The sequence below is a fragment of the Pistacia vera genome, unplaced genomic scaffold (genome assembly GCF_008641045.1).
Source record: "Pistacia vera cultivar Batoury unplaced genomic scaffold, PisVer_v2 Contig1178, whole genome shotgun sequence".
NCBI classification, from domain to species: Eukaryota; Viridiplantae; Streptophyta; class Magnoliopsida; order Sapindales; family Anacardiaceae; genus Pistacia; species Pistacia vera.
Genome location: NW_022195224.1, coordinates 33,143 through 61,080, shown reverse-complemented (window position 1 = coordinate 61,080; position 27,938 = coordinate 33,143). Strand labels below are relative to the sequence as shown.

Genomic DNA, 27,938 nt, shown 5'->3' with positions numbered 1-27,938 from the left:
AAATAGCCCACTGAGCTGAGCTATTCTAAAGACTAATACAAATAAGTTCCGCAACAAAGTTGATGCTCAAAACATAATTGCCATCAAGTCTTGAAATATAAGCACTTAAAGCAAATATGCATCAAATGTATAGCCGAGGATCATGGAATAGATTTCCAAGCTTTCTAATAGACACAACCAAGTCTGTGACATAATTTAAGTTAAAAAGAGCTCAATTATATACACATATTATAAGGAGACCGCCAAGAAATAGCATATTTGCAAATATGTCAAACCTTGCTAAGAGGAAGCAGCAGCCATAATAGCTTTCTGCAACTCAGACTCCAAATCACTAGCCTGACTCACAGACTTCTTCGCCTCTGTTTTGCCATTCCCTTCGCCATTCTTCCTGCTCCGCCTCTCAAGCTCACCAAAACTCTCACTTGAAGATGGAAACACCTTCTTCCCAGTACTATCACTGACTCCATTAAAACCCCTTGCCTCAGAGAAACCCTCACTTGAAGATGGAAAGACCTTCTTCCCAATACTATCACTTACTCCACGATAACTCCTCGTGGAAACTCCCATTCTCATATCCTCCAAACATTGTTTCATGTCCCTGTTTTCCTTCTCCAATAATTCCAAATCTCTGCTCATCCAAAAACACATTCCCTTCAACAACTCCAAATCACCCACGTTACTCTCAGAATTCATCTTCTTCACCTCTTCTAACTTTTCAACTCTCTCAATCCCAATCTTATTCACAGTTAAATACGGCATTCTAACCTCTGAATTCGCCGGCAAATTCACTCCCCACCTCAAATTTGCCTTTAACCCTTTCGTCACAGGCAACACAGTTTTTGCCTTTACAGAAATTCCACCCAACAGTCCACCTCTTTCACCATCTTTCATCTCCAATATCCTCTCTTTAACAAACCCAATTCCATCACCCGAACCAACCCCTTTAAAAAAGCTAGGCTTCGCATTACCAAACCCATTTTCACTCGTACTACACGGCTCCAATTTCACATCTTGCCAACCCAAAGCCTCATGCACAACCGACCCACTTGCAAAATGGTAATTCGGAGGAGAACCAGATTGCAAGTTGGCCGCAGAACCGGAGCGGGACCCCAAATTTCTAGGGTTAGGGTTTGCAGAGGAAGTAGTTTTATGCAGCGAAAAGTGACCAAATTGGGGCTTGAAATGGAGCAAAAAGGTAGGGGAAATAGTTGAGGGGTTGGTGGAGGAAAGAGAGAAGTGGGCAGAGAAGATAAGAGGAGAATCATGAGGCGAACCAAACAAGCCAAGGCCCGATTTGAGAGAGACGGAGAAAGGGGCAGCTGAGGCTGCCGTTGTATTTGAAGAGACGGGTGTGTAGGTGAATCTGAAAGAAGGGCCGGAAGAGAAGTTGGTGGAGAGAGAGAAGGAGAGGTGTTTGGGAGTGGCGGTTGTGGCGGTTGTGAGTGAAGAAGTGAAGGGTTGGTTGAAAATGGAGATGGGTAATTTAGCCTTTAGGAGAGGGGGGTTTTGAGTCTGTTGTTTGTAATCATCTTGGAGTTTCAGAGAGAGCTTCATCTCTGTCACTGTGTGTTGTTTCTTGTCTCTGTGATGGAAATTAACTGATCCAGAACCAACCTCGAATGAGAACAGAGACGGGACCAAAACGATGCGTTTCGACTTTTAGCTTTACCATATATATATATTTTTTTTATAAATAAGGATTCCATGTAAATCCGATTATCCTAATTAAAAAAGGGATTTTTATAGCAAACCCCCCTATGTTTGGTATTTTTATGAGCACTCTGTTAGTTTTGAAAATTTAACCCTAACCCTGTATGTTTGGCCTTTTTGATTGTGAGTACCTGTTAGTTTCGAAATTGCAATCCTAACCTCCATTTTTGAAGGAAATGTGTTTTTACTATTCACTTAAATTTTATCAATCTAACATTTAAAAGATGTCAATAATGCTGAGAGGTTAATATATTTTTTCATTTTGGAGGTTAAATGGATGAAATTGTTAATAAATTTGAAGGTTGAATTGATAACATTTTCGAAACTAGTGGATACTCAGTACAAAAAAGGTCAAACACATGGGAGTTAAGATCACATTTTTTAAACTAGTATGTTTTCACAATAAAAAAGCCAAATATATGGGATTAATACATATTTTCGAAACTAACGAGTGCTCACGAAAAAAGACCAAGCACATGGGTTTTACTAAAAAAAAGGCGTTAAAAAAAAGAGTAAACACCTTTGCCCACCCAAGGTTTGCCTAAATGACACTTTTCCACCCAAAAAGTTTCAAAATACCATTTTTTCACCCAATGTTTATATTCCAATAGGAGTAATATTACACATGTAACATTTTTATACAACATTTCTCATACAATATTACGTGGAAAAATATGATTGGTTGATTTTAAATTAAAATTAAACTTTCACCCAATCATCTTTTGCTACATAATGTTGTAGATGAATGTTGTATGTGTAGTATTATTCTTTCGATAATACCCAAAATACACTTCACTTTCTCAACTGGCATTCGGCGAATTACTAGGAGCCAGGGTAAGAGAGGTTTTGTAGAGTGGAGGTCGATGGATCGAATGGTGATGACCGATTGAATATTCGTTCTTAGGATAAGTCGGAAATCAACTAAGAATAGGAAACCTTAGCTTTGCGGTAGCCAACAATCGGCGAAAAATCAAGTGCTAGAGTGAGAGGAGTTTTGTAGAGAAGAGACCAGAGTTTCAAATGGTGGTGACAGAGAGAATTTTTACCGCTAACAACGGCCATAATCGGTTTTAGGTATTAACATAATATAAATTTTAGGTGGAAAAGTGATATTTTAAAACTTTTTTGGTGGAAATGATCATTAAGGCAAACCTTGGGTGCGAAAAAGCCGTTTACTCTAAAAAAAACTGAATAAGATTATGACCAGGTGAGATAACATTATCCAACAGCATATTATGCTAATTAATTAATTTGTGTGTAGGGCTCTTATTAATAGTTAATTGTTAATGAGTGGTATTATATTATTATATAGCATATATATAGAAATCAAACCGGGAATTTAGATATTTCATACAATTTTTTATTATTATTTTAACATCATTACAAACTCACTTATCAATAATTCAAATTATTACAATTAAGTATAATGTATTCAGGCTATAGTTTTGTTATGCCTAAAATTCAAGGCCGGCGTTAACCTAGGACAGCAAATACCAATCGGAGTTTAAAAAGATTTTATATCGTCCAGGAGCTATCATGTTGCTCCATGACAGAAAAAATATGGTTCTCATCAACTTAGCAGATTCAGGTTTTATCTATGAGTGACCGATGACCGCACATATATCCAAGTCCCAGGTAATTTAAGAATATTTTTCAAGTTATCAGCTAATGAGAGGCAAGAAAAGACTTGCACGACACCTACCCACTTGCAGATTTGTAATCATTATCTTGAATTCTTCCACCATAAATAGAGGTATCCCTCTCTCATTTTCAGGATTCTGAGACTAAATCCCCATTCTAATTGTAATCTTTATTTTCAGAACAAAGATAACGTATGGGAAAGAGACTGGCTTGATATTCTCTCTAAATACTCAATCATTGTACCTTTGTTCGTTGTTCGCTATACGCGACCTCTTGTGATCTCTCATATATAAAAGAAATAATAGACATAAGATTCGCTTTAAGTATCTGAACCACTTTAAAAATCATATCTCTTATTTATTATTCAATCTTTGTATCCAATTATAATTATTCACGTGTAATTTCTAAGTAGAGCTTAGCACTTTGTACGTGCTAGTTATTGGTGTCAAAATTACGTATCAACAAGTTTTAAATAAAAAAATCAGGTAAAAACTTGTGTATTTAAAATAGTTTTTTTGAAATATTATTATCAAGTGATTATATATATATAGACATCAAATATCAAATATTTTTTTAATTAAAAGAAGGTTTATCAAATTGTTATTAATAGGATTCAATTGCAACCAACCCCTGAGGTCCACAAAAACTTTCCTCCAACTATAGGAGTCTAATGCTAACACCCCGAATAGAGATTTTTTTAGTTCAAGGGATATAAATGATATTTAGAATAAATTTCGGTCATTTCTTGACAAACGAAGGTGCAATTTTGAACGACTAGCTAGAAGTTTTGGTTGTCTGTTTTAATAGTACGTAATTCTAATATAAAAATGAAACCGTTTGATTAAAAAGCTATTTGAACAAAAAAAGAGTAAACGACATATTGCCACCCAAGGTTTGATGAAATCTCCAGTGAGTACCAAAAGTTCCATTTATTCCAGATTTCCACCCTTAAAGTGACGGAAAAACGTTTGATATAACGGTAAAGGGGTAAATTGGTCATTTTACATAGGCGGCACACGTTAGCAGACCACCGCCTGTAACAGTCCTCCGGCGCACGTTAGCAGACCACCGCCAGTAAACTTTTTCGCTCTTTTTCCGGCGATTTTTCCACCCAAAATCACCCTTGTCACCACCATTTGACTCCTCCAATCCTCCCCTACAAAACCCCTAACGTTTCCAGCCACGGCAGCTCACAGTTTGCCGTCCACCGCTTCATCGAAAAACGGCCGAAGAACACGAACTCTCGGCCGGCGAATGACGACGAGACGGCTGCTGGGGACATGGGGATTTTATAGATCTGGATACGGTGGTTTCATTGGTGGTGTCCAATTGGATTTTCACCGCCGGAATCCGGTGAAGAACATCAAAACCCTAAGTCTAACGGTGCCGGCGATTGGAGGGGCAAATGAGTCGGGAATTAGAGGGGTTTTGGACGATGGAATACGGGGAAGGTGATGGAGTGACCAGGACGTTCGACGTCGTCGGAAACAGCCCAAATCGGGCTGTTTCCGATGAGGGTGTGTAATGACTGGGGGTGTTTTTGATATAATTTGAAAATAAAATAGTAAGTTTTATAATTCTAATAAATTAGGGGTTAAAACATAATTTATTAATTTAGGGTTAAGGGGCATTATGGTAATTGCACGTCCTAAACCCTAAAAGTTCATAACACTGTTACTTTAAGGGTGGAAATCTGGAATAAATGGAACCTGTGGTACTCACCTGGGATTTTATCAAACCTTGGGTGGGAATATGTCGTTTACTCACAAAAAAATAAATATGTCGCCAGATAATTTTATAAAGAATAAAGAATTACAACTTAAACGAGATGGATCCAAAAAAGCACGACCCAAAACAAGCTAGGACGAACAAAATGTTTTTGTCAACCCTTAAATTTGATAGTATTGGTGTTAATTTCCTAAAATTATACACCAAACTGTAAGGTGACAATGTAAAAACTGTAATTATTATCACAGTTTTTCTGCCTCCATGGGCATCTTCTATGTTCAAAATGTGTATTGTTAACTCAAAGAATTAAATTGCTATATAAAGAACACTTTGGCAAAAATAAAACAATGAAACGAAGTCGCTATCTATAAAATCCATTGGACTTCTCTTACTATCATTTCTCTCTCAAGCTTGCACTTTGCAAACTCATCTCCAATATATTTATTCACTGTGTAAGCAATTAAATGAACGGGAGCTGACCTTTCTTTTTTCCAGTTGTATGTGCAAGCTGATCTGGAAGCAATGCTGGAAATCAATGAGAGCAAGAATAATTTCCGTGTATATATATATATATATATATATATATATATATCAGTGACCAGCTGAATAACTAGACTCGGAAGAAGGTTTACTACTACTCTTATTCCTTCTTGTAGAAACAAGTGGACTGTTACGCTCCTCCTCAGCAATCTGTGGCCTCTCAGAGTTACCACCCTTGAAAACAGGATGTACATAAGCATCCTGTAGATAATCTTTTATATTTAGAGTCGGTTCTCTAGCCCGTTCAAGCGTATCCTTCACCATTGCCTCCTGTGATGTTATTAAATGTCAGTTGCGGATCGTTGTCAAGTAATCTTAATTTCATTATAAAAGTACGCAGAGGCTTTCAACTAGGGGTGTTCGGTTCTGGGTACCCTGTACTTTTTGAAGGAATCGAAACCGGAACCGGAATCGACGGTTCCTTGAAATTTGGAACCAGAACCAGAACGACGGTTCCGGTTCCTAGATACCCAGAACCAGAACTTGTAACAACGGTTTCGGTTCCGGTTCCGGTTCTGGGTACCTTGTAAAATTACTGAGCCCCCAAAAGTTTTTAAAATGGCAAAAAAACCCTTAAAAACTTACAAATACCCCCCCACCTGGCACTTATTAACAAAAATAAAATTACAAATTATAAATTCAAAATTATAAACTCCATTACTTTGTAAAGATAGATTCTCAAAAGTCAAACTAACTTACTTTAAATGTTATGAAATATAAATATAAATGTATTCACATTACTTTTTTTATAAAAGTTTTTATTAACCCCCCTAATCTTTAATTTTATTTTATATTACTCTCGGTTCCTGGTTCCGGTTCCGGTTCCTAACTATAGGAACCGGAACCGGAACTGGAACCGGAACCGCACAGTAACGGTTTCAAAAATTTGGAACTGGAACCTACCCATTGACGACTCGTTCTGGGTAGGAACCAGAACCAAACCCAGGGTACCTGCCGGTTCTAGTTTCAACCGGTTCTTTTGAACACCCCTACTTTCAACTATGTCAATTGATCATAAAAACTGTTGAAATTGGTCGAACAAGCATATTGTTCAAAGATTCAAAATGGATTCTCAAAGCCTGGAGGTCTCTTGATTCTAATAATGATGCAAGGCAAATGGCATCACGCATCATCAACATTCAATATGTCACCATTCAAAAGTTGATAAAAATTTCTAATTATAAGTATNTTCCTTCACATGGTAAAAAATCAGCATAATCAGACCCCCAAATGCATTAGAATTGACAACGGTTTAGAATTTTTCAATCATCAATGTCATGATTTATTGGTTGGTTTGGGTATCATACATCAGAGCACATGTGTGTACACTCCACAACAAAATGGAGTTGTAGAGCATAAGCACATGCATATACTTAACATAGCTAGATCCCTAAAGTTTCAATCACATATTCTGGTTAACATAGCTAGATCCCTAAAGTTTCAATCACATATTCTGAACTATTTGTGGGGTTATGCAGTCAAAACTGCAATCTACATCATAAATCGATTACCCACTGAAGTCTTAGATGGTCTCTCACCTTATGAGAAGTTCTTTGGTCATAAGCCTAAGTTGAACCACTTGAAAGTTTTTGGATGCCTCGTATATGCTACCAATTTGATTCCCCATGAAAAGTTTACTCCTAGATCTACTCCTTGTGTGTTTCTTGGTTACTCTACTACAAAAAAGGGTTACATTTTGTATGATTTACATTCCAAATCTGTTCATATTAATCGTGATGTGGTTTTCCATGAATATATTTTTCTTTTTACTTTACATAAATCTAGTCAACCACCTTTTATCCGAGAAACATTTCTAGAACAAAATTTTGAGACTGCATCTTCCATTGTTTTTGATTTGCATGAAAATACAAATGATCTTCATGAAACAGAACCAGCAGACCCTATTTCTCCAGCTTTATATAGTTCACCCAATCTGCCTAGTACCTCTTCACAACAACCTGGTCCTCTTAGAAAATCTGGTAGAGTCACTAAACCACCTATTTGGACCACTCATTTTGTATGTCCTACATTACCTAAAACTAATCTAAAAACTATTGTCACAATATCCTATTCAGAATTACATTTCCAACACACATCTTTCACCATCCTATCAAACATGTCTGTCTAGTATATCAACCATTACTGAACCCATTACATTTACCCAAGCATCCAAAGATCCCTACTGGATTATGGCTATGCAACAAGAAATTCAGGCTTTGGAAAGAAATGGCACATGGTCTTTAGTTCCCTTACCACCTGGTCAATCTCCAATAGGGTGTAAATGGATTTATAAACTCAAGTACAAGGTAGATGACACTCTAGAATGGTATAAGGCAAGATTAGTTGCCAAAGGATTTACTCAACAAGCTAGAATTGATTACGAGGAGACTTTTTCTCCTGTGATTAAGATGGTAACAGTTAGATTAGTCTTAGTCATAGCATCTATGAAGGATTGGCCTCTTTACCATTTAGATGTTGATAATGCCTTCTTGCAAGGGGACCTTCAAGAAGAACTTTATATGAATATACCACAGGGTTTCTCTAAACAACATGATAAGTCCCTAGTATGTAAGCTCCATAAGTCATTATATGGCTTGAAACAAGCCTTCAGGGCATGGAATACAAAGCTTATTGCTGCATTGTTATCGGGTGGCTTCCACCAATCACCCTTGGATCATTTTTTCTTCTTTAAGAAAGACAATTCTAATATTGTGATTTTGCTTGTATACGGTGATGATTTGGTTATCACAGGTAATGATCACTCTTTTATTCAGGCTTCTAAAGATTTGTCACACTCTAACTTCAAGTTAAAAGATCTTGGTTCTCTTAGATATTTTTTAGGTTTTGAAGTTGCTAGATCATCCAAGGGCATTAGTTTGTGCCACCAGAAATATTCGTTAGAGTTGATTGCCACCTCAGGTTTGGCTGCTATTAAACCAGCCTTGATACCCCTTGATCCTCAGCAGAAGTTTACAACAGTGGAGTTTGATGCTTCATTTCGTAGTGCACCAAATCCTACCTTAAAGGATCCCTCTGTTTATCAGAAATTGATTAGGAAGTTGTTGTATTTGTGTCATACTAGACCAGATTTGAGTTATTCTGTAAATCTACTTAGTCAGTTTATGCATCAGCCAAAACAGTCCCTTCTCAATGCAGCTCTCAAAGTGGTCAAATATATCAAAGGGTCTCCTAGTTTAGGCTTGGTTTTTCCAGCAAATGGTTCTATCCATCTTCAAGCTTTTTGTGATTCTGATTGGGCTTCTTGCCTTATGACGCGTAAGTCCATTACTGGTTTCTGCATCTTCTTGGGAGGTTGTTTACTGTCATGGAAATCTAAGCATCAAGTTACAGTTTCCAAGTCATCCTCTAAGGCAGAATATCGTGCCATGGCTTCTACGGTTTGTGAGCTTGTATGGCTTACTTAACTTTTGACTGATCTTGGCATTCTGGTTCCCCAGCCCATTACTCTCGAGTGTGACAGTCAATCAACTGTCCATATTGCTTCCAATCCAATGTTTCATGAGCGTATGAAACATATGGACATTGATTGTCATATAGTTCATACTAAAATCAAGGAAGGCCTGGTACATCCTATTCACATTCCTACTCAAGAACAGCCTGCTGATTTGTTCACTAAGGCTGTTGCTGGTCCTCTCCATCGTCATTTACTATTCAAAAGTTGGGCATGTTTGACATTCATCACACCCACCAACTTGAGGGGGCGTCTTGGTTTATTATTATTTTCTCTTCTTGATATATAATGGTTCTTGATGTATAATGCATATTTTTGTTAGTAAGTCAGTAGTAGTTAATAGCTAGGTATAGTTAAGATTAGTTGATTGAATTAGTTATTTTGGTTACTTTCAACTATGGTTAATTAACCATAGTTATTGAAATGTAATAAGTGTGATACTGTTTGTTACTTTACTCTTTCAGACTTGAATAATAAAAATCAGGTTCTCTTTCTCTTCTCCCAAATGAGTTCGTAGATCTTCTCTCAAATAAGTTCGTAGATCATTGATGGTATTCATTCTATATTCTCACCCTTAAACTAACACTGTTAGCGATTATTAGAAGTGGTAAAAAACCATGAGTGAGGTCAGTAAGTAAAGGTATGAGTTTGATAAAGGAGGTCATGGAGAGTCCTATGGTAGTCTCAAAAGTGATTTTAGACTTCAGAATTGGCCCAAAAAAAGGAAAAAATCATTGGCTTATACGCTACAAACGTAAGTTTTTTTTTTTTTTTTTTTTGTAAAATTGTAACTAAAATAAGAATAATAAGTGATAATTAATCTATGAATCATTTTTGATAAATGAATCAAATTTATTAGTCAACTGCAGAGCCTTTTCATATGTGGGGTGACGCAAATGGAAGCAGTGATCTCCGCCATGGTTTTCAACGAGCTCAACTCTGCCTCTCCATCCACTTTTCTTCAATTCTTCATAGTAGTTTTTCCCCGCAATATTCAGATCATCTTTCTCAGCAACAAATATCAACACTCTTTCACTCCCAAGCTTAGCCAGATCCTTCGCAGGCGGTTTCAGTTTAGGATCCTTCAACCCACCGTGAATCGGATTCATGAACAGCCNTCACCATTCAAAAGTTGATAAAAATTTCTAATTATAAGTATTTGGTCAAACCTGTAATGGGAACATCAAAAATGCAGATTCAAAACGGCCCTTGCAATATCTGTGGAACCAGAAGGTCAAGATTGGAAGGGGAATGAGCAAAGGTGTTGATCTCTCAGTTTTCTTCGTGCTTAGCAAACCTATCAGAAGCAGTTGAGATATTATCAAATTGGCAATCAGACGCCTATGGACATCAGGCCAGAATGCAGCTCCACTCTCAGATATTTGGACATACACGTTGATAACCTTGCAAAAAAAGAGTAAAAAAGCAATGATCAACAATGAACTTTGTATTATAAACTTTGTTTACTATAACTAGTAAGTACAAGTAAACATTAAACAAACAAGAACAAAACGAATCTTATAAACAACATTTTGGAATGAAGAATGTGGTCTAGCTCGTATTGTTCACCTGAATAGAAACAATCAGTGCCCAAGATGGCAACAAAAAAAGTGGATGAAGAACAACTCATCAAACCTACTGTTATAAAACTCAACCATTACTACTACACTGAACATTAGTAAGAGAATTTTCAAGCTGAACTTCTATCTAATGAAAATTTTTGTCACTACCAAGTAGAGATAAAACCAATGGAACATTCAACAAATGTGAGCATAGATTTCCAAGACACTTTTATGACCATCCATATCTCTCCATTGTGAATTATAGATCTGCTTTGCTGTGATGAATCCTATGAATATAGACAAAGTTGCAATTGCTAAGATAAAGAGTGCTCTAAAAATTGAGGGACCCTATCAATAGCCATGTAAAATGTATGTGTGTGTGCACACAAACAGACGCTAACTGGAAGTTGAAAGCATGAAAATTATATTAACTAAGGTACCTGATGACGAAATACCAGATATGAAAAGACAAAGAACACAATGATGAAAGGAATAAGTATGGGTGTGACGACGGCATATACAAGTCCCAGCAAGAAATAGAACTGGATCCGAGGTTCAGATAAAGCAAGTTTGAAGTATCCAGGATCCATTGCCTCATCCCTGTCTTGGGCTGTCTTAACCAAAAAAAAGTTTTTCAGGTGGAATAAGACTAATGGTACCAATCTGAGGATCTCGGCAGCAATTCCAGCCCAACCATCAACCATTATATAGCTAATGAAGAAAGTTGCTTTCATTGGAATGGACACGCCAATAGTTTTTGGAATCCTGTGGAGATAATACAAGTGCATTTCAATTGCCTTCATGTTATCAGTTGATCATCAACTAAAAAGTATAATTGCACATAAAAGGCCAGGGCACTCAAATGTTGACAGGATTACTAGTCTTTCAGTAATACATCATATAATAAAAACAAAAAGATAATTAGCTTAGGGAAGAACATCTATGTATCTGATAGAAATAAAGTAATAACTTAGAATGGCCCGCAAATTTAGCATGAATCAAAGAATTATTGGGCCACACGTCTGACTAGTGCTCTACAGAAAAGCATATGTAAATAATATCTTCGATTGAAGAGACTTTGATACTCGATGCAAGTTATTTATTTTAAGAAACATACTCTGTTGGGGGCTGGTTAAGAAAAGCTTCAAGCTGCTGAAATGCTGTTCCTGTAATAATGCTTCCAAGAAAAACATTGACCAGTATGAACAAATAATATTTCCCAGCCGATCTCCTCTCCAATGACGAGAGTGATGTAAATCCTTCTATCTGGGACATGGTCATGAGAATATATGGAAGTACAATAAGAAATATCTTCAGAGCAATCCCTGGAAGAAATCCTTGAATTATTGACTTCACAAACCCACTGCAGAAAAGAATTTCAAACAGTTAAAACTTAGACAACCTCAAGCCTGAAAACAGCAGTACTAGTGAGGAGGCAATCAGAAAATATCTTATAGTTCATTGTATCCTGTGACTAGGAGCAAGTAGCAGAAATCAGCCATAATCATAACCTTGTATCAGACTCTCCAAGTTTAACTTTTGTGAGAGCCCTTTCACCAAGATAAATCCAACTTGAACACTGTCAGAGCTTGTCTGGTTTCATTAAGAGAACTGTACTACTTAGGATTAGGGTAGTGTGAACGACTACATTTCCTTTTTATCTTGGTTAGTCAGAACCTTAGTGGCATAGCCATGTACACAAGCGTTGGTAAAAAGTTTCTTGAAAAAGGTGGTAGTAAGTTAAAAAGATCCCTTTTGTGTCATTTTGATAATTTAAGATGTCCATTGATTAGAAGCATTAGCTTAATAGAATGATATAGACAAAATAAATATATGGAATGCATCACAACATTAGAATATCTTAGCAGCAGTAGAAGAATAAACTTACGTTTCTATAAGAGGCTGCAAGAAAGGAAAAACCTTTTCAATCCCCTCGATGTTGGCGAGGGATTGAACAAATGCAATGGGAATCATGAAAAAGAAAGTTAGGAAAAACAGAGAAACAGCCATGAGCAATCTTCGGATAGTCAAATGAACAAATGGTATAGAAAGATTTTTCCAATAAATGTCACGTGGCTCAGGAGCCCACTCTGTCAACCAAATTGTAGGGTTACTTGATTGCTGAGTCTGAGCACAGACTGCTGCTCCCCATCGAGATTTGAATGAAACAAATGCTGCTGGATTTATACAATTAGGGTCATTCATTACCCTCTCTCTTTCGGTATTCTCCTGCGTATAAAAATGTCCATATTACACTTCAGGAGCAAACAAAGAAAATTAAATAGGCAGGGCATGTAGTGAAGTTATTTCTGGTCACCACATTTACAGATTTGTGAAAATTAATATTAGTCGGTAACAAACCCATAACAATTATAAAATGCACATATGGTAGTAATACTCCTATTTCATACTTCCAAAAACTACAAAATTTCTAGAATACTCAGTAACAAATTGTTACTCCCAGNGCAGCTCGTTAGGTCGGATGGATCTTTGTGTGGATTGGGTCGATGACTTGTTGATTTGAGGTGCAAGTCCTTCAATCGGTCTGGGCCGATTGAATGTGTAAATCCGTGAATCGAACAGGGTCGATCCGAATGTGTAAATCAGTGGATCAGGCAGGGCTAATCCGAAGGTGTAAATCCGTGGATCGGGTAGGGCTAATCCGAATGTGTAAATCTATGAATCGAGCAAGGTAGATTCGAATGTGTAAATCCGTGGATCGACCAGGGCCGGTCCGAAGGTGTAAATCCGTGAATCGAGTAGGGTCGATTCGAAGGTGTAAATCCATGATTCGTGCAGGGTCGATCGGAAGGTTTAAATCCGTGGATCGGATAGGGCCGATCAGAAGGTGTAAATCCGTGAATCGAGCAGGGTCAATCCGAAGGTGTAAATTCATGGATCGAGCAGGGCCGATCCGATGGTATAAATCCGTGGATCGAGCAGGGTCGATATGAAGGTGTAAATCTATGGATCGAGCAAGGTCGATCCAAAGGTGTAAATTTGTGGATCGAGCAGCGCCGATCCGATGGTGTAAATCCGTGGATCGAGCAGGGTCAATCCGAAGGTGTAAATCTGTGGATCAAGCAAGGCCGATCCGATGGTGTATGCCAAGTGGAGCTTGTATAGAGCTTGCAATCGAGTCGGCGTGATCGACTTGTAGTTGAATCCTTTGAGGGCTATGTGGCCCAGTTGGCGTGACTGACTTTGTAGTTGAAAACATTTGATTGAAGCTAGAGCAGTGACATGCATGGCATGCATGTTTTAAGCAAATAGTCGAATGGAGAGCTAATATGCATGATGTGCATGTGTTATGGACTGAATAAAGAGTGAGCTAAATGGAAAAATGGGCTGCATGTATTTAAGTAATGGGCCGAATGGAGAAAGATTTAACCAAATAGAGTGGTAGTTAAAAGGAGATAATGACACATACCTTTCCCCTTCAATTGTTGCCACCTGTGCTTGCTGAACGGAGTGGAGTATTTGATTTGACTTTTGAGGAGGTGATACGAAAGCACCATTAGTCTACAGGCGAGTGGCTCTTTAGATGCATCGAATCAGTCGTACTCGAGTAGGAGTTGTATGAGTGTGAGCTTGGACAGACCCACTCGGCAAAGCTCACACAGCCAGAATGAAGAAATAACCCCAACCCTGAATGAAGATGTTCCAAAGAGAGGTAGAGTCATAGTCCCAGCCGAGCCGAGTGACGACTTTTATAGTTGTTCTTGGGCGTACTTTTGCCACATGGGGTGATTGAGTATGTGTCTAATGGAGTTATCTGGACTTATATAAATAATTTGAGGGATTATATCCTTGTTTTGAGGTAGCTTAGAATCCACTCGGCTCGGCCCACTATATCATGTGGGGAAGGTGTGCTGACTGCTGAGTCAAATAAAGTTGACTAGGAGAACCACTTTCGATTTTTAATTTCTCCCACTCGGTTGGATGAGCCGAGTGGAAAGAGTTCTTGTTGTAGTGTGATCAAAGCCGCATGGAGACAAAACTGAGTGGGAGTTACANATTTGATTGTGTATTTAATGTTTGTTCAAATTGATATAAAATCTTTATCATTCTTTATCCTTCATTTCACAATGGAGCATGAAAAGCACCTAAATTTCATTCAGATCAAATTCAGAATGAAGACAGAGAATGCTCCAATCTGAAGGCACCTGTTCTTATTGAAACTATGGCCAGGTATACACATGAACAGTGAAGATGGTAGCAAACACAAGGACCTGAGTTGAACCGCCATGTGCTTTTACCAACTTCTTTAAATACGGCCATAACAGCAAGAGAAGCAGCAAAATAAAAAAAACAAATAACCACCAGAAAGCTTCTAAATCAATAGAAAACCAAAGATAAATCTTTATTATAGCATATGCAAACTTACTTCTTGAGTCAACTTCTCAATCTTAGCCGTATAATGTTCAATTGCATCCACTTGAGTTCCCCAAAGACCCCAGAAACCTGTCTATATATGATAGAAAATAAGATGACAAACTCAATACGTGTAAATCAATATTTTTATATACAAAATGACAATTGTTTGAACAAAATTGATTATTTATAAAAGAAATCTAAAGTAAATGAAACAAAAACAGGAAGTTAAAGATGAACTGAAGAACCTTTGTGGTTGGCTTCGTCGAAGTTCTCTCATATTTATTTTTGTAGTAGGTTAACCAATTTTGCAAACCCTTCTTCTCTGCCGCCAATGCAGCAAGCTTATTTGCATTGTAGACAACCTAGAAAATTGAAGTAGTGAAGCTGGAGTACATTCTCAAACGTAATGACATAAAAGTTGAAAATGAACTTGATCATGCTCTATAAAGAGCTCTTCAAAATTAAATAAAGTTCTATCAAAGAAAAAAATCCCCATCCATACTACAAGGTAACTATGATTTCTTTTTACTTATTTGCAGCAGTACCCATTATTAGATCATGAATCAAGCTACTATAATTAATGCAGCTTGAGAACGATGCATACCTGATGAGTAAGATAATGATCAGGATGATTGACACAGAAGAAATGTTGGACGTGCTCAGTAACTGATTCATCCTGATCTGGAGGAATGTTTCTCACAAGAACCTGCCAAGAGTATTAAAATAGATAAACAGCAAGCCTCGATAAAAAAATTAAATGGAAACAGTCCTGATCAGAGCAACAGATGATCTCACAGACAAGAACATATACTAATTTCGAGATATTGCTTCAATCAAGACATTCCAACTACCAAGTTTGCATTCAAAAAGAGAACAATTAGTGTAACCAAATAATTGGCGTTTATTGAAGTGTTAGAAGCTAAAATTTAAATAAATTCTAAAATTAATGTCTCACTATTTTCTTCTTATATAGGTTATCTGTGTGGCAGAGATCCAATTTTGATTATGTGCACCAATTGAACCATCAGTATGGACAGAGCTTATCCATCACTGTCAAATTCTATCTGTACGATTCTCCATCATATGCATCTTAACTCTGAAAAACAATGTGAGCAACTCTAATGTAACTCTTAACTACTTAGAATTTGCATTTGCTGTTAGACAATAATCTACAGAACACATGAAATTTAACCACTCATCCAATCTAAGAAGTACTCACTAAGTCCACAATCCTTGGATAGAATACGTTTCTCTCACGACATATCTACCTTTTACAGTAAAACTTCTCTATAGTGATACTCTATATAAGAATAAATTCTACATATTCATAAAAAATTCTAGTTTTAATTTAAGATAGCTATAAATAAGAATAAACTTCATATTGTAATAAGTTATAATTTTTCAAATTTCCGTCTTATATAAGGAAAGTTGCCTCCACATAGTAATAATTATATGTATATTGTAAAAAAATATATGCTACATTACATTAAAGGTTTAAATGAAATAAAATATTTATCTAAAGTTGTTTGGGACAATGATTTATGTTTTAGAATTGTTACAACACTTTTTAACTTGTGAGTATGTAATAATTATTCGCTAGCATGGACATTTTTTGTTGAAACCAAAATATTTCTAACTTTTCAAGTATATTTAGAGTTTCATGGCACAAAACTTTTTGTATTTCTATACTATCATCCTCAAGATTATTTCCTTTCCCTTCTTGTCTAATTGCAGCAATGATTTCTTTTTCAGTTAAAGCATATACGACTTGTTATTCATTTGGATGATCGAGGAAGACATTAATATGCATTCGATTAATGTAGTGAAATTGTCGAATCTGGTCAGTCAATTCTGTAATGAGTCTTTTATTCTCCACATCCACTTCATTTGTAATTTGCAATTCATCGACACCGAGAGTCCTAATTTTGCATTGCTTAAAACAATTGATAATTGTATGTGGCTTCACAATTGACCATGCAGAAACTACATTTACAATTTTATTAAGGATACTTTTCTTTTCTAATTTCAATACATGATCTTCTATCCATTTCAAAAATAAGAGATTAAAACGTTGACTATAATAACCTTTGAAATTTCTAATGATGTTTGCATCACACAACTGGATTTTGGAAGTGCTAGCTGGTGATAGGAACAAAACAGTTGTGTGATACTAATACTAATACCAATACTACTAAAACAATTAATTGAAATCCTAATACATACTACTAAAACATAAATTATAAAATAAGAAATCAAAATATTAATCTTAGTAATTATAACTCTATTAAGTTATAACTTCCTTATAGTAATAAATTAGTTTGATCTCATCATTATTATTATAGAAAGGTTTTACTGTATTAAGATCTAACTTAGTTTACACGTTAGCAAATGTGTTAGAATGCCCAAACAAAGGACCCTATTATACAGTTAACAATTAGGAAATAGGACAGTTAGACAACATAGACATAAACACTGGCATTAAGCTAAAAGAAAAGAGCCAACAAACTCACAGTGAATTGATCAGGGCGACGATTTTCAGATGCCAGAAATCTCAACCTCATTTCTGCAATTATCTTGTACTCCTGGTGAAGCACATAGCATGTCCAAAATGTGAATACATAGGACATTGCTATATGTGCATATAGCCTGAAAAATATGAACTAGAAGCTGAACTCATATAATAACACAAATTCCTATTGACAGTGAAAATTCAAAAGAAACAGAAGGCATATATTACTAGTGAGATTCAACTTTAAGATTCTTGCTAGTCTCCATACCACAGGTCAGATATAAAACATTCTAGGATAACTTCCAGGATGACTCATTGCACTCACTAAAATTTCTTTCGATACGGACATATACACATTACATAATTATTACTATAAGGCAAGTGTCACGGATTGGGAGTTTTACACCCAAAATGCTAATCTATTTGGTGGAGGGACTCCCCTCATTTATAAGTCTAAGACCTTCCCAATACGCTTATGATGTGGGATTCATTACATTCTTCTCTACCCAATCCTGTGACGCCATCGTCACAGGTGGGGCCCCCTGCCTACCTGTCCACCTCACTTTCGTGTGAACCCACAATTACATGTGGACACCCTTACGTGGGCACTTGACGAGACATCGAAAGATGGACCGTGTCTGCTCTGATACCACTTGTCACGGACTGAGAGTTTCACATCCAAAAGGCTAACCTATTTGGTGGATCGACTCTTCCCATTTATAAGCCTAAAGCCTCCCTAATACGCTTCTGATGTGGGATTCGTTACACAAGGCAAGTTATAAAACCAGTGAAAGTCAAAATAGAACACAATTACACTCTATTTCAGTTCCAATATTACAAAGTGCTAGCATCTCACAGCAAAGTGACAGAAGAGAGAATATAAATCGGTCCTGACCTTTTTGAACCAGATGCAACATTGGATATTGAGAGCTTGTCGATATCATTGAATATTACATGCTTACTATGCTCTAATGTCTTCCCTGTCCAATTGACTGGCACTAAAACCAGAAAAGAAAGTACAGCTAGGGGGACAAAGATTTTAATGCTGCAAATTAAAAGAATCATCCATATCATCAAATGATCAATCCATTATAAATAAATTAAAAAGAAAAACACACACAAATGAAGTACTAGACTTATATCAATGCATGAGTCAGAATTAAACGCACCCAAGGAGGTAAATCCTGATTTGTACAACAGAATCTAGTCCGGCGTGATCAATAAGTTCACTTTCAGGCATTTTGAGTGCTTGAGGCATCCAATTCAAGAACCTTAAGTAGGTTCTAAAGTCTAAGTTAACAAATTTGTTCCCAAATGTTCCGGAATGTGTTGGACTATCTCTAACCCCCTTACGATACCATTTAGGGAAGTAAACCCTATCATTTATCGGTTGAAGTCGTAAAATTGCAAACGCCACAAGAAACGTAAACGCCGATAAAAGATTAATAGCCGCGGCAACGCCTATATCTTTGAGACTCGCCATTTCTTTTCCTGAAGCAACAATTTCAAACAATCTTATAACATTTTACGTTTAAGACTCGCCAATTGCTTCCTCAATTCGTTTAATTCTGAAATGAAATCTCGATTAATCATCGCGGAAACCAAATAAGCATTAGTCCTTGACTTGTTTGGCTGCCGAGAAAATTAAACTAAAATCGCGGAAAATGAGAGAGAGGAAATGGAGGGAAAGTTACGACACCTTAAAAAGCATGGCTTTTGATCGAGTCTTTGATTTTGTTAGTTGGTTCGTGAAAAGTGTGTGAGGCAATGCAATACAAGTAGAAACATGGCGGCAACAACCACGGCAACCGCTTTTGATGCAAAGTTGAAGTACCTATAAATAGCTCCAACAATTTGAATCTTTTGTTCTTGACTAAATTGCCCTTCATATTTTTGGTTGGTTAGATGACACGTGCCAGGTCTATATATATATTTTATTTATTTTTTTTTTTGCAATTAATATTACTGGCTGAAAGAGTGCTTTCTCCTTTGAAGGAATAATGGAATCCAAATGGCAAATAAATTGTATTACCATTAAATGGTGCAATCAACTTTAATGAATTTAATTCCAAAGAGCACGTTTCATTTAGGGTAATGCTATAGGTACTAATGGATTCTACAAACTAGTGTACTAACATAAAGCATAGTACGGGTACCATGCGTATAGTACAGGTACTATGTGTGATTTTAACAAAGGTTAGTACATTGGTTAGTAAAATCTGTTAGTACGCACAGTATTATTCTTTTATTTAATGCCCAATAACACCATAATTGTATGGCAGGTAGTTTTGTACATCGCTGTGACATGATTATGAAGCCATCTAAGGGTTTGGAAATCATTAACAATTATCCGTTAAACTATTTAATAGTCATTTTACCCTTGCAAATCTTAGCTCATTTTCCTTGCTGGTAATGTTGTTTCGATCTCTCGACAATCGCTTTTGGTTGAAACTAGCATTTTCACGATTATAAGAGGCCGAATCCAATCTCATCGTGTTGATATGAGACAAGATCTGACTTCCTCTAGTCGTGAGGAGGCTGGATTTATGAGAGAAACAATGAGAGCTATGGAAAAGGAGAAGAAGGGGAAATTTAGGAAAAAAAAAAAAATTCAATTAAGGTTTTTTAACAAAATTTTAAAAGGGGAGAATATTTTCGAACACTTTTTTTTAAAAAGGAATTGTAAATGGACACAAAATTAAAAATCCACTAAAAGTGGCCAAATTACAGTTAAAGAATGTTAAATTTAACACCCATTAAGGGTAAAGATGTAATTCAAACTTTTCTCACTATTTTGCAATTATTTATAAACACTAAAATATTTAAATTTAAAAAATAAGATTAAACTCATAATAATTATATAATTAAAAAATAATAAATTTAAAGAAAAAAATGGATCGCTAGGGATGCAACTGACCATCTCTATCCAACCAGGCTGTCGACATCAGTCTATGTCGTCGCTCCTCTCTTAAGCCTAGCCAAAATAGAGCTTAGACCAGCCTGCCAACATGGCCAACGATTTGGCCACGTTGGACCTAATCGATGGCAACTTGATTTGGCCAAATCAATCTAGTTAAGCGTGGCCAGATCATTGGCCATCCTGATGACCAAATCTAGCTTCTATTTGGACAAGTCCAGACAAACCAAAGATTAGTCAAAGATACTAACTTGCTAACAGCATCGTTGGCCACTTGTTATTTTGAATTTTTTGAATTTTTGAATTTATATAATTTATATAATAATATGAATTTTATTCTTTTTTTTTTAATAGTTGTTAGTACACATTTATTTCTTTTTTTATCATTTTCAATTAAATTTAATGCTAATTAACATAATTTTGTCCATTTACAATCCCTTTTTAACAAATGTGTCCGTGAATTTATATTCTTACTTTTGAAAAGATCTAAAGTATCCTTCAAAAAATATTGAAAGGCTAATACTACGCAAACTTTTCTGAAAAAATTGAAATATCATACGCATCCACTAACTTTACGAAAAACCTAAGGCTAGAGTTTATTTCCCCAACCTTGGGATGGTTTCGTAGCTACGTTATAGTTATGCGGTTTTTCTAAAATTATCCCTTCAGAATGTGAATTACGAAAAGAACGCAAGTTAAGAAAAATCTACTGCACTACAATATCCAGTACAATAATGAGAAAAGAAAATCCACATCAGCACAAAATTGTGTATACTATCCTCCACATCATCAGTGAGAGGTACAAAACGTGGGGTCATCAATCCAATGGCTTGGATACATCAAAGGAATTCTACACCTCCTCTCCCATCGAGCTCGTACTTCCGTCTTTAACTGTCCGGTCGTCATCATCATCAAGACCGTCATCAGAATCTTCACTACCGTCATTGCCCTCTTCATCAGACGACAACGGCACCAGCCAACAAGTCCCGTGTAAGTGCCCATTCAAACAAACAAAATACTCCAACCCACCGTCATGCGTGCCCAGCCGCCGAGTCGCGCTCTTAGGAACCAGCCGAGCCATTGTCATGCTCCAAACGCGGGCCCCACAGTAAGGACATCTCACGCTCTCCTCCAACCCCACCTGGCGTTGGATCAAGGACGCTCTAGTCTTGGATCTCGTAAATCCCCGAAATACCCCTCGGAAAATTCCCACGTCGTCATCTTTATCCCCTAGTGGATGCTCACACGGGTCACTTACATACAACAAATCACCCCGACATTTCTTCGTTAAAAAGCTCCTACCCGAAGTTTTTGAAAACCGAGACGATTTAACGAAATGACCCGCCAGACGTTGACTCAGCTGGAAATTACGAGTTGACTCACAACCGCAACAGAAAAACATTAGCTTAGCAAGCGCGTTCCATCCACCGTTAATACGGCTGTTAGGGGCTCCGTTAGCCAATGCTTTTACCATGCGCGGCGCGCGATACGCACAGAGCTTCCGCCAAAGAAGCCGCTCTGCGATCGCCCGCAGCTTCTGGTTAAGGGAGGCAGTCAAGCAAAGGATGTGAATGTCCCATTTTACTGACTCGAAGATGAGAAAAAGTATGCTCTCGTTGAGCAAAGGCGACTCGCCCGAGTCAGGAGTCGGCGTGTTTGGTTTGAGTCTCTTGTTCTCACTCATTGGCACACAATGCATGAGATAGTGATGGACTAATTAGAGATCTTCACGCGCTTATATGTATATATACCTGATTCAGAAGCTGAATGTTGGACACGAGTCGTGTAAGAAATAGATCACTCATTTTCAGTGCCATGGATTCTGGTTTGAGGAAGGTACGTGTCAGAAGGCTATTGGAAAACGACACGTGTTGATTTCTTATTGCGTGAATTGCCTGAAGGAGAAATGTAGAATCAAGGAAATTATGTCAGCAAAGGGATTGATTGAAAACTGGTGCTACGTGTCGTCTCAGTCTCAGATTCCAAAATATCTTTTTGGTGGCTCGAAAATATCAGTGATTCTACGTGTGTGAGTCCGGTGAAGTGTGCGAAATTATACAATATCCATCATAAGTATCCTTTAATCTCACAACAAATAATGTCTGAGAACGTGGTATCACCAGGAGTTTACGCGTGTAAGTTAGCAATTTGTTAATTTGTATAAAGTTGTTTGCATATGTGTCACCACGTGCTGAGGGTATGGAACAAAAACTCAAAAAGGAAAAGAGCTAAAAGCTAAAGGCTGACGAATAGTTTATTCGAGAATTATTGAAACTAAAAAATATAATATTATTCTCTTACCAACTTTCCACTTTGGGACAACAAGGCCGTTACTCAAAACGTTAATTTAGAGCAGCTCACCGTGGTTTTTTTGGTAATTTCGTTGATTAAAGTTGGTTTGTCATTGAGCTGGAGACAAGGCGTAGTCTGGCTAATGATGATTCGAAGGTGCACAATCAACAAGTCAAACAAAGCGACAACGTTTGACGCGTGTCCTTTAACGTGTCAAAAGACAAGCATCTTCCCCGTAGGTGATAGGGTTAGCACTGAAGTGAGTATCCATATCAATATTGACAAGACACGTGGAGGTATACACGTAATTTCATTCTGATTTGTTCGGATACGTGGCCCGTTTGCAGAGAGTGATGAACCACCATTAGCGGATGTCTGTTAGAATCTTAGATGCTTTTTGTCGTTTTGGTGTGGTTGGTGTCGTACGGGGTGTGTTACTGTATATACTTTACACGTGTCGCACTTCTTGAGAAATCTGCTTAGATTTTTTTCTCCGATCTCCAGGTTTCAATATCAAAAACATAGAATGTGAATCAGGTGCAGCAGTAGTCTGTCGTTTGATAAGAACATATCTCAGAAATAATTTTTTTAAATATTTTTCTAAACTTGATTTTATTCTTCTATAGTGTTTTGTTAGTGATAGACTTTATATCCCTACAACTTTTAATTTACGAGGCGTGCAAGAAATGTGCTCGAAATAGTTGGGACTTTTTAGATGACACTTTCGTGCGCCTTGTGCCCTTCCAGGGAGAAAATAGTCCGACCCCAACCCATGTGTGTACTGCTATTCAAGGTTTTAAAACCCAACTCGGGAGAAAACCCGGTCAAGCCATTGGGTTTCAGGTTTAACGAGTCAAACGATTCAACCTGCAGGTTGGACTGTGATGTTAGCAAAAAAATAAAAATAAAAAATAAAAAAAATTCAGATTTTAATTTTTAACAATGATAATAAAAAAAAATTAATTATTTTTTTATATTTTAATGTAACAGGCCCGATTAATACTGGTTAGACCAGTGATTCATCGACAAAAACCGGTCCAATCGCAGGTGGAAGTGGGTCAAATGTTAATTCTGATTTTTTATATGAACCGACCCGATCTAGCTACTGGTTCCCGGTCGAGCTGGGCCAGGAAACCATGCTGTTAAATGCCTTCTTATCATGACCCTGTAGCTCCATTTTTAGTTAAAATGAGTGATCGTACGTATTAGATTAAATTGTTTCTAGCAATGAACCATCATATGCATGAGACCCTTTTCGAGTTTTACAATCAAATTTTAAATTTCTAGCTTCTCATGTCTGCTCCAGAAAAGATAAAAGAAAATCAATTACCAGATATAATTCAATTCACCAATATTCAGATTCATATTCACCAATGTTTAGGGTCTTTTTGGTTTAAGAGTTGGTGAGTTTTTTTTTATTTTTTATTTTTTTTATATATACAGACTAGTTTGTGTGTGTCTCAATTAGTTTCTTGAGACCTTGTAATTAACGACTAAATTAATCTTTAATTATTATCCCTTATTAGTAGTTATAAAGATTCAAACTTATAATTTTTTAAATTTTTTGAATAATACACTCAAGGGAATCGTCCAATTACCTAAACTAAAGGTAGTTTAGTTGATTAGTTGATAACCAGGAAAAGATAAAAAGAAGAAATGAGAGTTCCATTAATGCTAAATAGGCCCACCAATTGTCTTTTGAACCCGCATTAATTAAATTTTTATACAATCTGGCTATATATACCTTACAAATCAAAATATTATGAGGAAGATTCCCTAAAAAGAAGTTTTATACTGGAATTTTGGAAAATTTCCTCTCGTATTTCAGACTTTTCACTTGAAGTGTCCCGATCATAGTCTAACAAAAAATCCATGGAAATCAACACAAACAAAGCGTAATACCATATGGGCATTATATGTAGCACTTAATCCAAATATGTAAAGTTTATAACTCAAAATCAATATATAAGACTTGTTTCTCTTGTGAGTTCTATATTCAGAGGATTGAATCTATTTGAGTGGGGGGCCAAGCAGGTGTCTTTGTGGAATTTTGGTTGGCTTCAGTCGGATGAACATATGGTCTCTTTGTAAATTTCTCTTAATATGGTTGATGACCTTGTAGTTGGGTACTTGAGTGAGATGGAATTTTGTTGTCCATCTGCTGTTGGTACAGTCTGTTATGGGCTATCTGCAGTGGCTGGAGTTTATTTGTTGGTGTTTGATTAAGCAGCAAGATGATTCTGGTTTGTTTTCTTATGTAAAAAGGTTTTTTAGTGGTTGCTAGCTGCTGTAGTTTGTGGGTGTTGCAGACGGGTTTCTGTGTTGGTGTTTACACTGCAGGTAGGACTGTAAACGAGCCGAGCCGGCTCGCGCTCGGTAAAAGCTCGTTTAGAGCTTGGCTCGATAAGGCTCGGTTCGACTCGACTCGAACTCGGTTCGTTAACCAAGTCGAGCTCGAACACAGTGAAGCTCGGTTCGTGGGCTCGCGAGCCTGGCTCGGCTCGATTAAGCATTGTACACTTCACAGGGTGTTTTGATAATTTTTTAAACTATTAGGTATTAAACCGATATTTTCCAATGAAAAAAGTTTTAAAAAATGATAGTTTCCCCCCCAAAGTGCAAATTTGAAATAACACAATAGCGAGCTCGCGAGCCGGCTCGAGCTCAACTGTTTTGAGGCTTGCCAAGCTCGAGCTCGAGCTCGAGCTCGACACTGTTATAAACGAGCTGAACTCAATAAGCTAAAAGTTCGGCTCGGCTCGACTCGTTTACACCCCTAACTGCATGGGGTGTTTTTGTGATGTTGGTTATTTTTGGAAAGGTCTGCTGGAAGCTTTTGTTTCAGCTTGGGTTTTTGCTCTGGCTTTAGTATCTTCTGGTCGTGCAGTTTTGCTCTCCTTCAAGTTTCCTTGTTACGCTATAGCACTGATATCCGTTAATTACGATATTAAAATTGAGTAGATCTATTGGCACCACACTAATTGAATAATTAAAGAAGCTCAACTTTTTAATAAAATTTATCTTTGTATTAAATTATTAAAATTAATTTTAAAATCCTATTATTTACAAATACAGTAGAATCTCTTTATAGTGATACTCTATATAGGAATAATCTCCATGTAGTCATAAAAACTTCTGATCCCAACTTGGATTAGCTATAAATAAGAATAAATTTCATATTGTAATAAATTATAATTTTTCTAAGTCTCGTCTTAAGGAACTTATCTCTACATAGTACTAGTTATATGCACATTACAAAAAATATATGTTATATTACCTTAAAGGTTTAAGATGAAATAAAATATTTATCTAAAATTGTTTGGGATAATGATTTATATTTTAGAGTTGTTACCACATCTTTTATCTTGCGGGTACATAATAAGCCACTAGCATGGATACCTTCTTGTTGAAGCCAAAATATTTCTAGCCCTCAAACATGTTTAGAGCTTTTTGACATGAATTTTTTGGTATTTTGTACTATCATCCTTAATATTATCTAATTCCTCTTCTTGTCTAATGTCAATAATAATTTCTTTTTCAATTAAAATATACATGATTTGTTGTTCATTGGATTATTGAGGAAGACATTAATATCTATTTGATTATTGTAGTGAAATTATCAAATCTGATCACTTAATTTTAATTTGACTCTTTGATGTTCATTTCCATACTATCCTAGTACTACTAAAACAATGAATTGAAATTCTAATACAACTAAAACATCAATTATAAATAAGAAATCAAAACAATGATTTATGTAACTATACCTCTATTAAATTATAACATTTTTATATTAATAAATTTAATTGATCTCAACATTATCACCATAAAAAAGTTTTATTGAACTCGTAATGTAAACCCTATTATTTACAAATACTTGTAACACCTTTTAACGGAGGAAGAAGATTTGCAAAGAATGTCATAAATAGTTTAAACAAGTTGAATCATGTTTTAATAAATCAAAGAATGGATTACTGAATTGTAGATACCTCACACTATAAATTTTACAAAACCGCAAAAATTAATGAAAAGAAAATTATCTTTGATTTGCCGGGCATGAGTTTTCAAGAACACCGATTAGGAAACTAAAATCCTTCAACTTCTGCTCTATAGTACGTCCATCGTTATTTCTCAAATATGCGATTGGCTTCTCCAAGAATTTATTAACAATCTCCTTACTCGTTTCCTCAGCTAGAATAACGCTATCCTCGTATGATAATTCCTTGTTCACTTTGCTCAGGAACTTCTGCATCTCCCGCTCTCTCATCTTCTCCACCACCGCCATCAATCTGTTAACAAGACTCGCAATAACGTCTTCTTCTTCTGTCTTCACTTGCTCGCTCGCGCCATTCTTCTCCTCAGCGTATTCTTCGATCAAGACTCGGTCGTCCGCGATCAGTTCGTTTGGGAATATTATTGTTTTCCAGAGAGATGGGAAATCTGTGGACACCGTGTGATTGTGAAAGGGCTTGTTCTTGGTGAAGATTCGTTGGAAGTGTTTTGCCGGGTAAATTGTGTAGCTTGTGTTGGCAGTCGCCGGCGATGACAGAGAGACCCTTGAAACCGGTAGGTTATGATTATTTGTGTTTGTGTGGGGTAAGTTGAGGGAATGTGGAAGGCGCGAAACAGCCATTTGGAGTTGAAGATGAGAGTTTCGAGTAGAGTTTTGGAAGAGAAAGGAAAAGGGAGGGATTTGGTTAAAAGAATAAGGGAGTTTGGAATGAAGATGGGGTAGGAATTTGTTGACTTCTTGCGACGCGTTTTTTGAATATTTCCTCTTTGGAGTCGGAATTGTGGTGCCGTCCACTTTTCCAATTCCCACATGCTACAATTCTATTAGGAGTCAACCATTTTTTCCCACTAAAATAATGTTTTATTAACACTTTTCCACCCATAAACATTTAAAATATTATTTTATTATCTAAATTTATATTCCGTCTCCGATTCCGACACCATTACAACCTCATACTATCATTATTCTCTTCTCTAATCATCACTACCAAAACCCCTTAAACCCTATTCTCAATGACCTTGCCAATCGTTGACAATCGAACAATTAGGATTTACACAGTCATCCCTCCTAAATTAAATTTTGATCAATCCCAACTACCAAAAGACTTATTGGCCTCCTTTTTTTAAACGTCATAACAGTTTGGACCGAATTTGCTCTCTGATCACTACCGGAATATA

General features: G+C 36.6%; 3 protein-coding genes across 3 annotated transcripts; all 3 read right to left on the bottom strand.

The window, feature by feature from the left end:
* Positions 1-279: 279 nt before the first annotated feature.
* LOC116108511 lies at positions 280-1,554 on the bottom strand. The gene has a single exon (XM_031394753.1). It carries the CDS (start codon positions 1,552-1,554, stop codon positions 280-282), a length of 1,275 nt encoding a protein of 424 aa, XP_031250613.1.
* A 4,116-nt stretch (positions 1,555-5,670) lies between these two features.
* On the bottom strand, positions 5,671-19,228 carry LOC116108500 (CSC1-like protein At4g02900). Its single transcript, XM_031394745.1, has 11 exons — positions 18,709-19,228; positions 18,435-18,584; positions 17,541-17,676; positions 15,635-15,736; positions 15,276-15,392; positions 15,041-15,121; positions 12,542-12,882; positions 11,771-12,016; positions 11,094-11,418; positions 10,261-10,494; positions 5,671-5,889 (listed from the first exon to the last, which is right to left on the bottom strand). The coding sequence occupies exons 1-11, from the start codon at positions 19,020-19,022 to the stop codon at positions 5,671-5,673; spliced, it is 2,265 nt and encodes a 754-aa protein (XP_031250605.1). The 5' UTR covers positions 19,023-19,228.
* Positions 19,229-21,133: 1,905 nt separating this feature from the next.
* On the bottom strand, positions 21,134-22,198 carry LOC116108521 (EID1-like F-box protein 3). The gene has a single exon (XM_031394761.1). The coding sequence runs from the start codon at positions 22,153-22,155 to the stop codon at positions 21,307-21,309; it is 849 nt and encodes a 282-aa protein (XP_031250621.1). The 5' UTR covers positions 22,156-22,198; the 3' UTR covers positions 21,134-21,306.
* Positions 22,199-27,938: the final 5,740 nt, after the last annotated feature.

Bases quoted from the DNA above. Each gene is read 5' to 3' on its own strand.
- LOC116108511 (XM_031394753.1), bottom strand. From the start codon at position 1,554: ATGAAGCTCTCTCTGAAACTCCAAGATGATTACAAACAACAGACTCAA.
- LOC116108500 (XM_031394745.1), bottom strand. From the start codon at position 19,022: ATGGCGAGTCTCAAAGATATAGGCGTTGCCGCGGCTATTAATCTTTTA. The intron at 12,017-12,541 runs GTAAGTTTATTC...TCTTTTCTGCAG, and splicing joins TTGCAGCCTCTTATAGAAAC to TGGGTTTGTGAAGTCAATAA. The intron at 11,419-11,770 runs GTATGTTTCTTA...TTATCTCCACAG, and splicing joins CTTAACCAGCCCCCAACAGA to GATTCCAAAAACTATTGGCG.
- LOC116108521 (XM_031394761.1), bottom strand. From the start codon at position 22,155: ATGCATTGTGTGCCAATGAGTGAGAACAAGAGACTCAAACCAAACACG.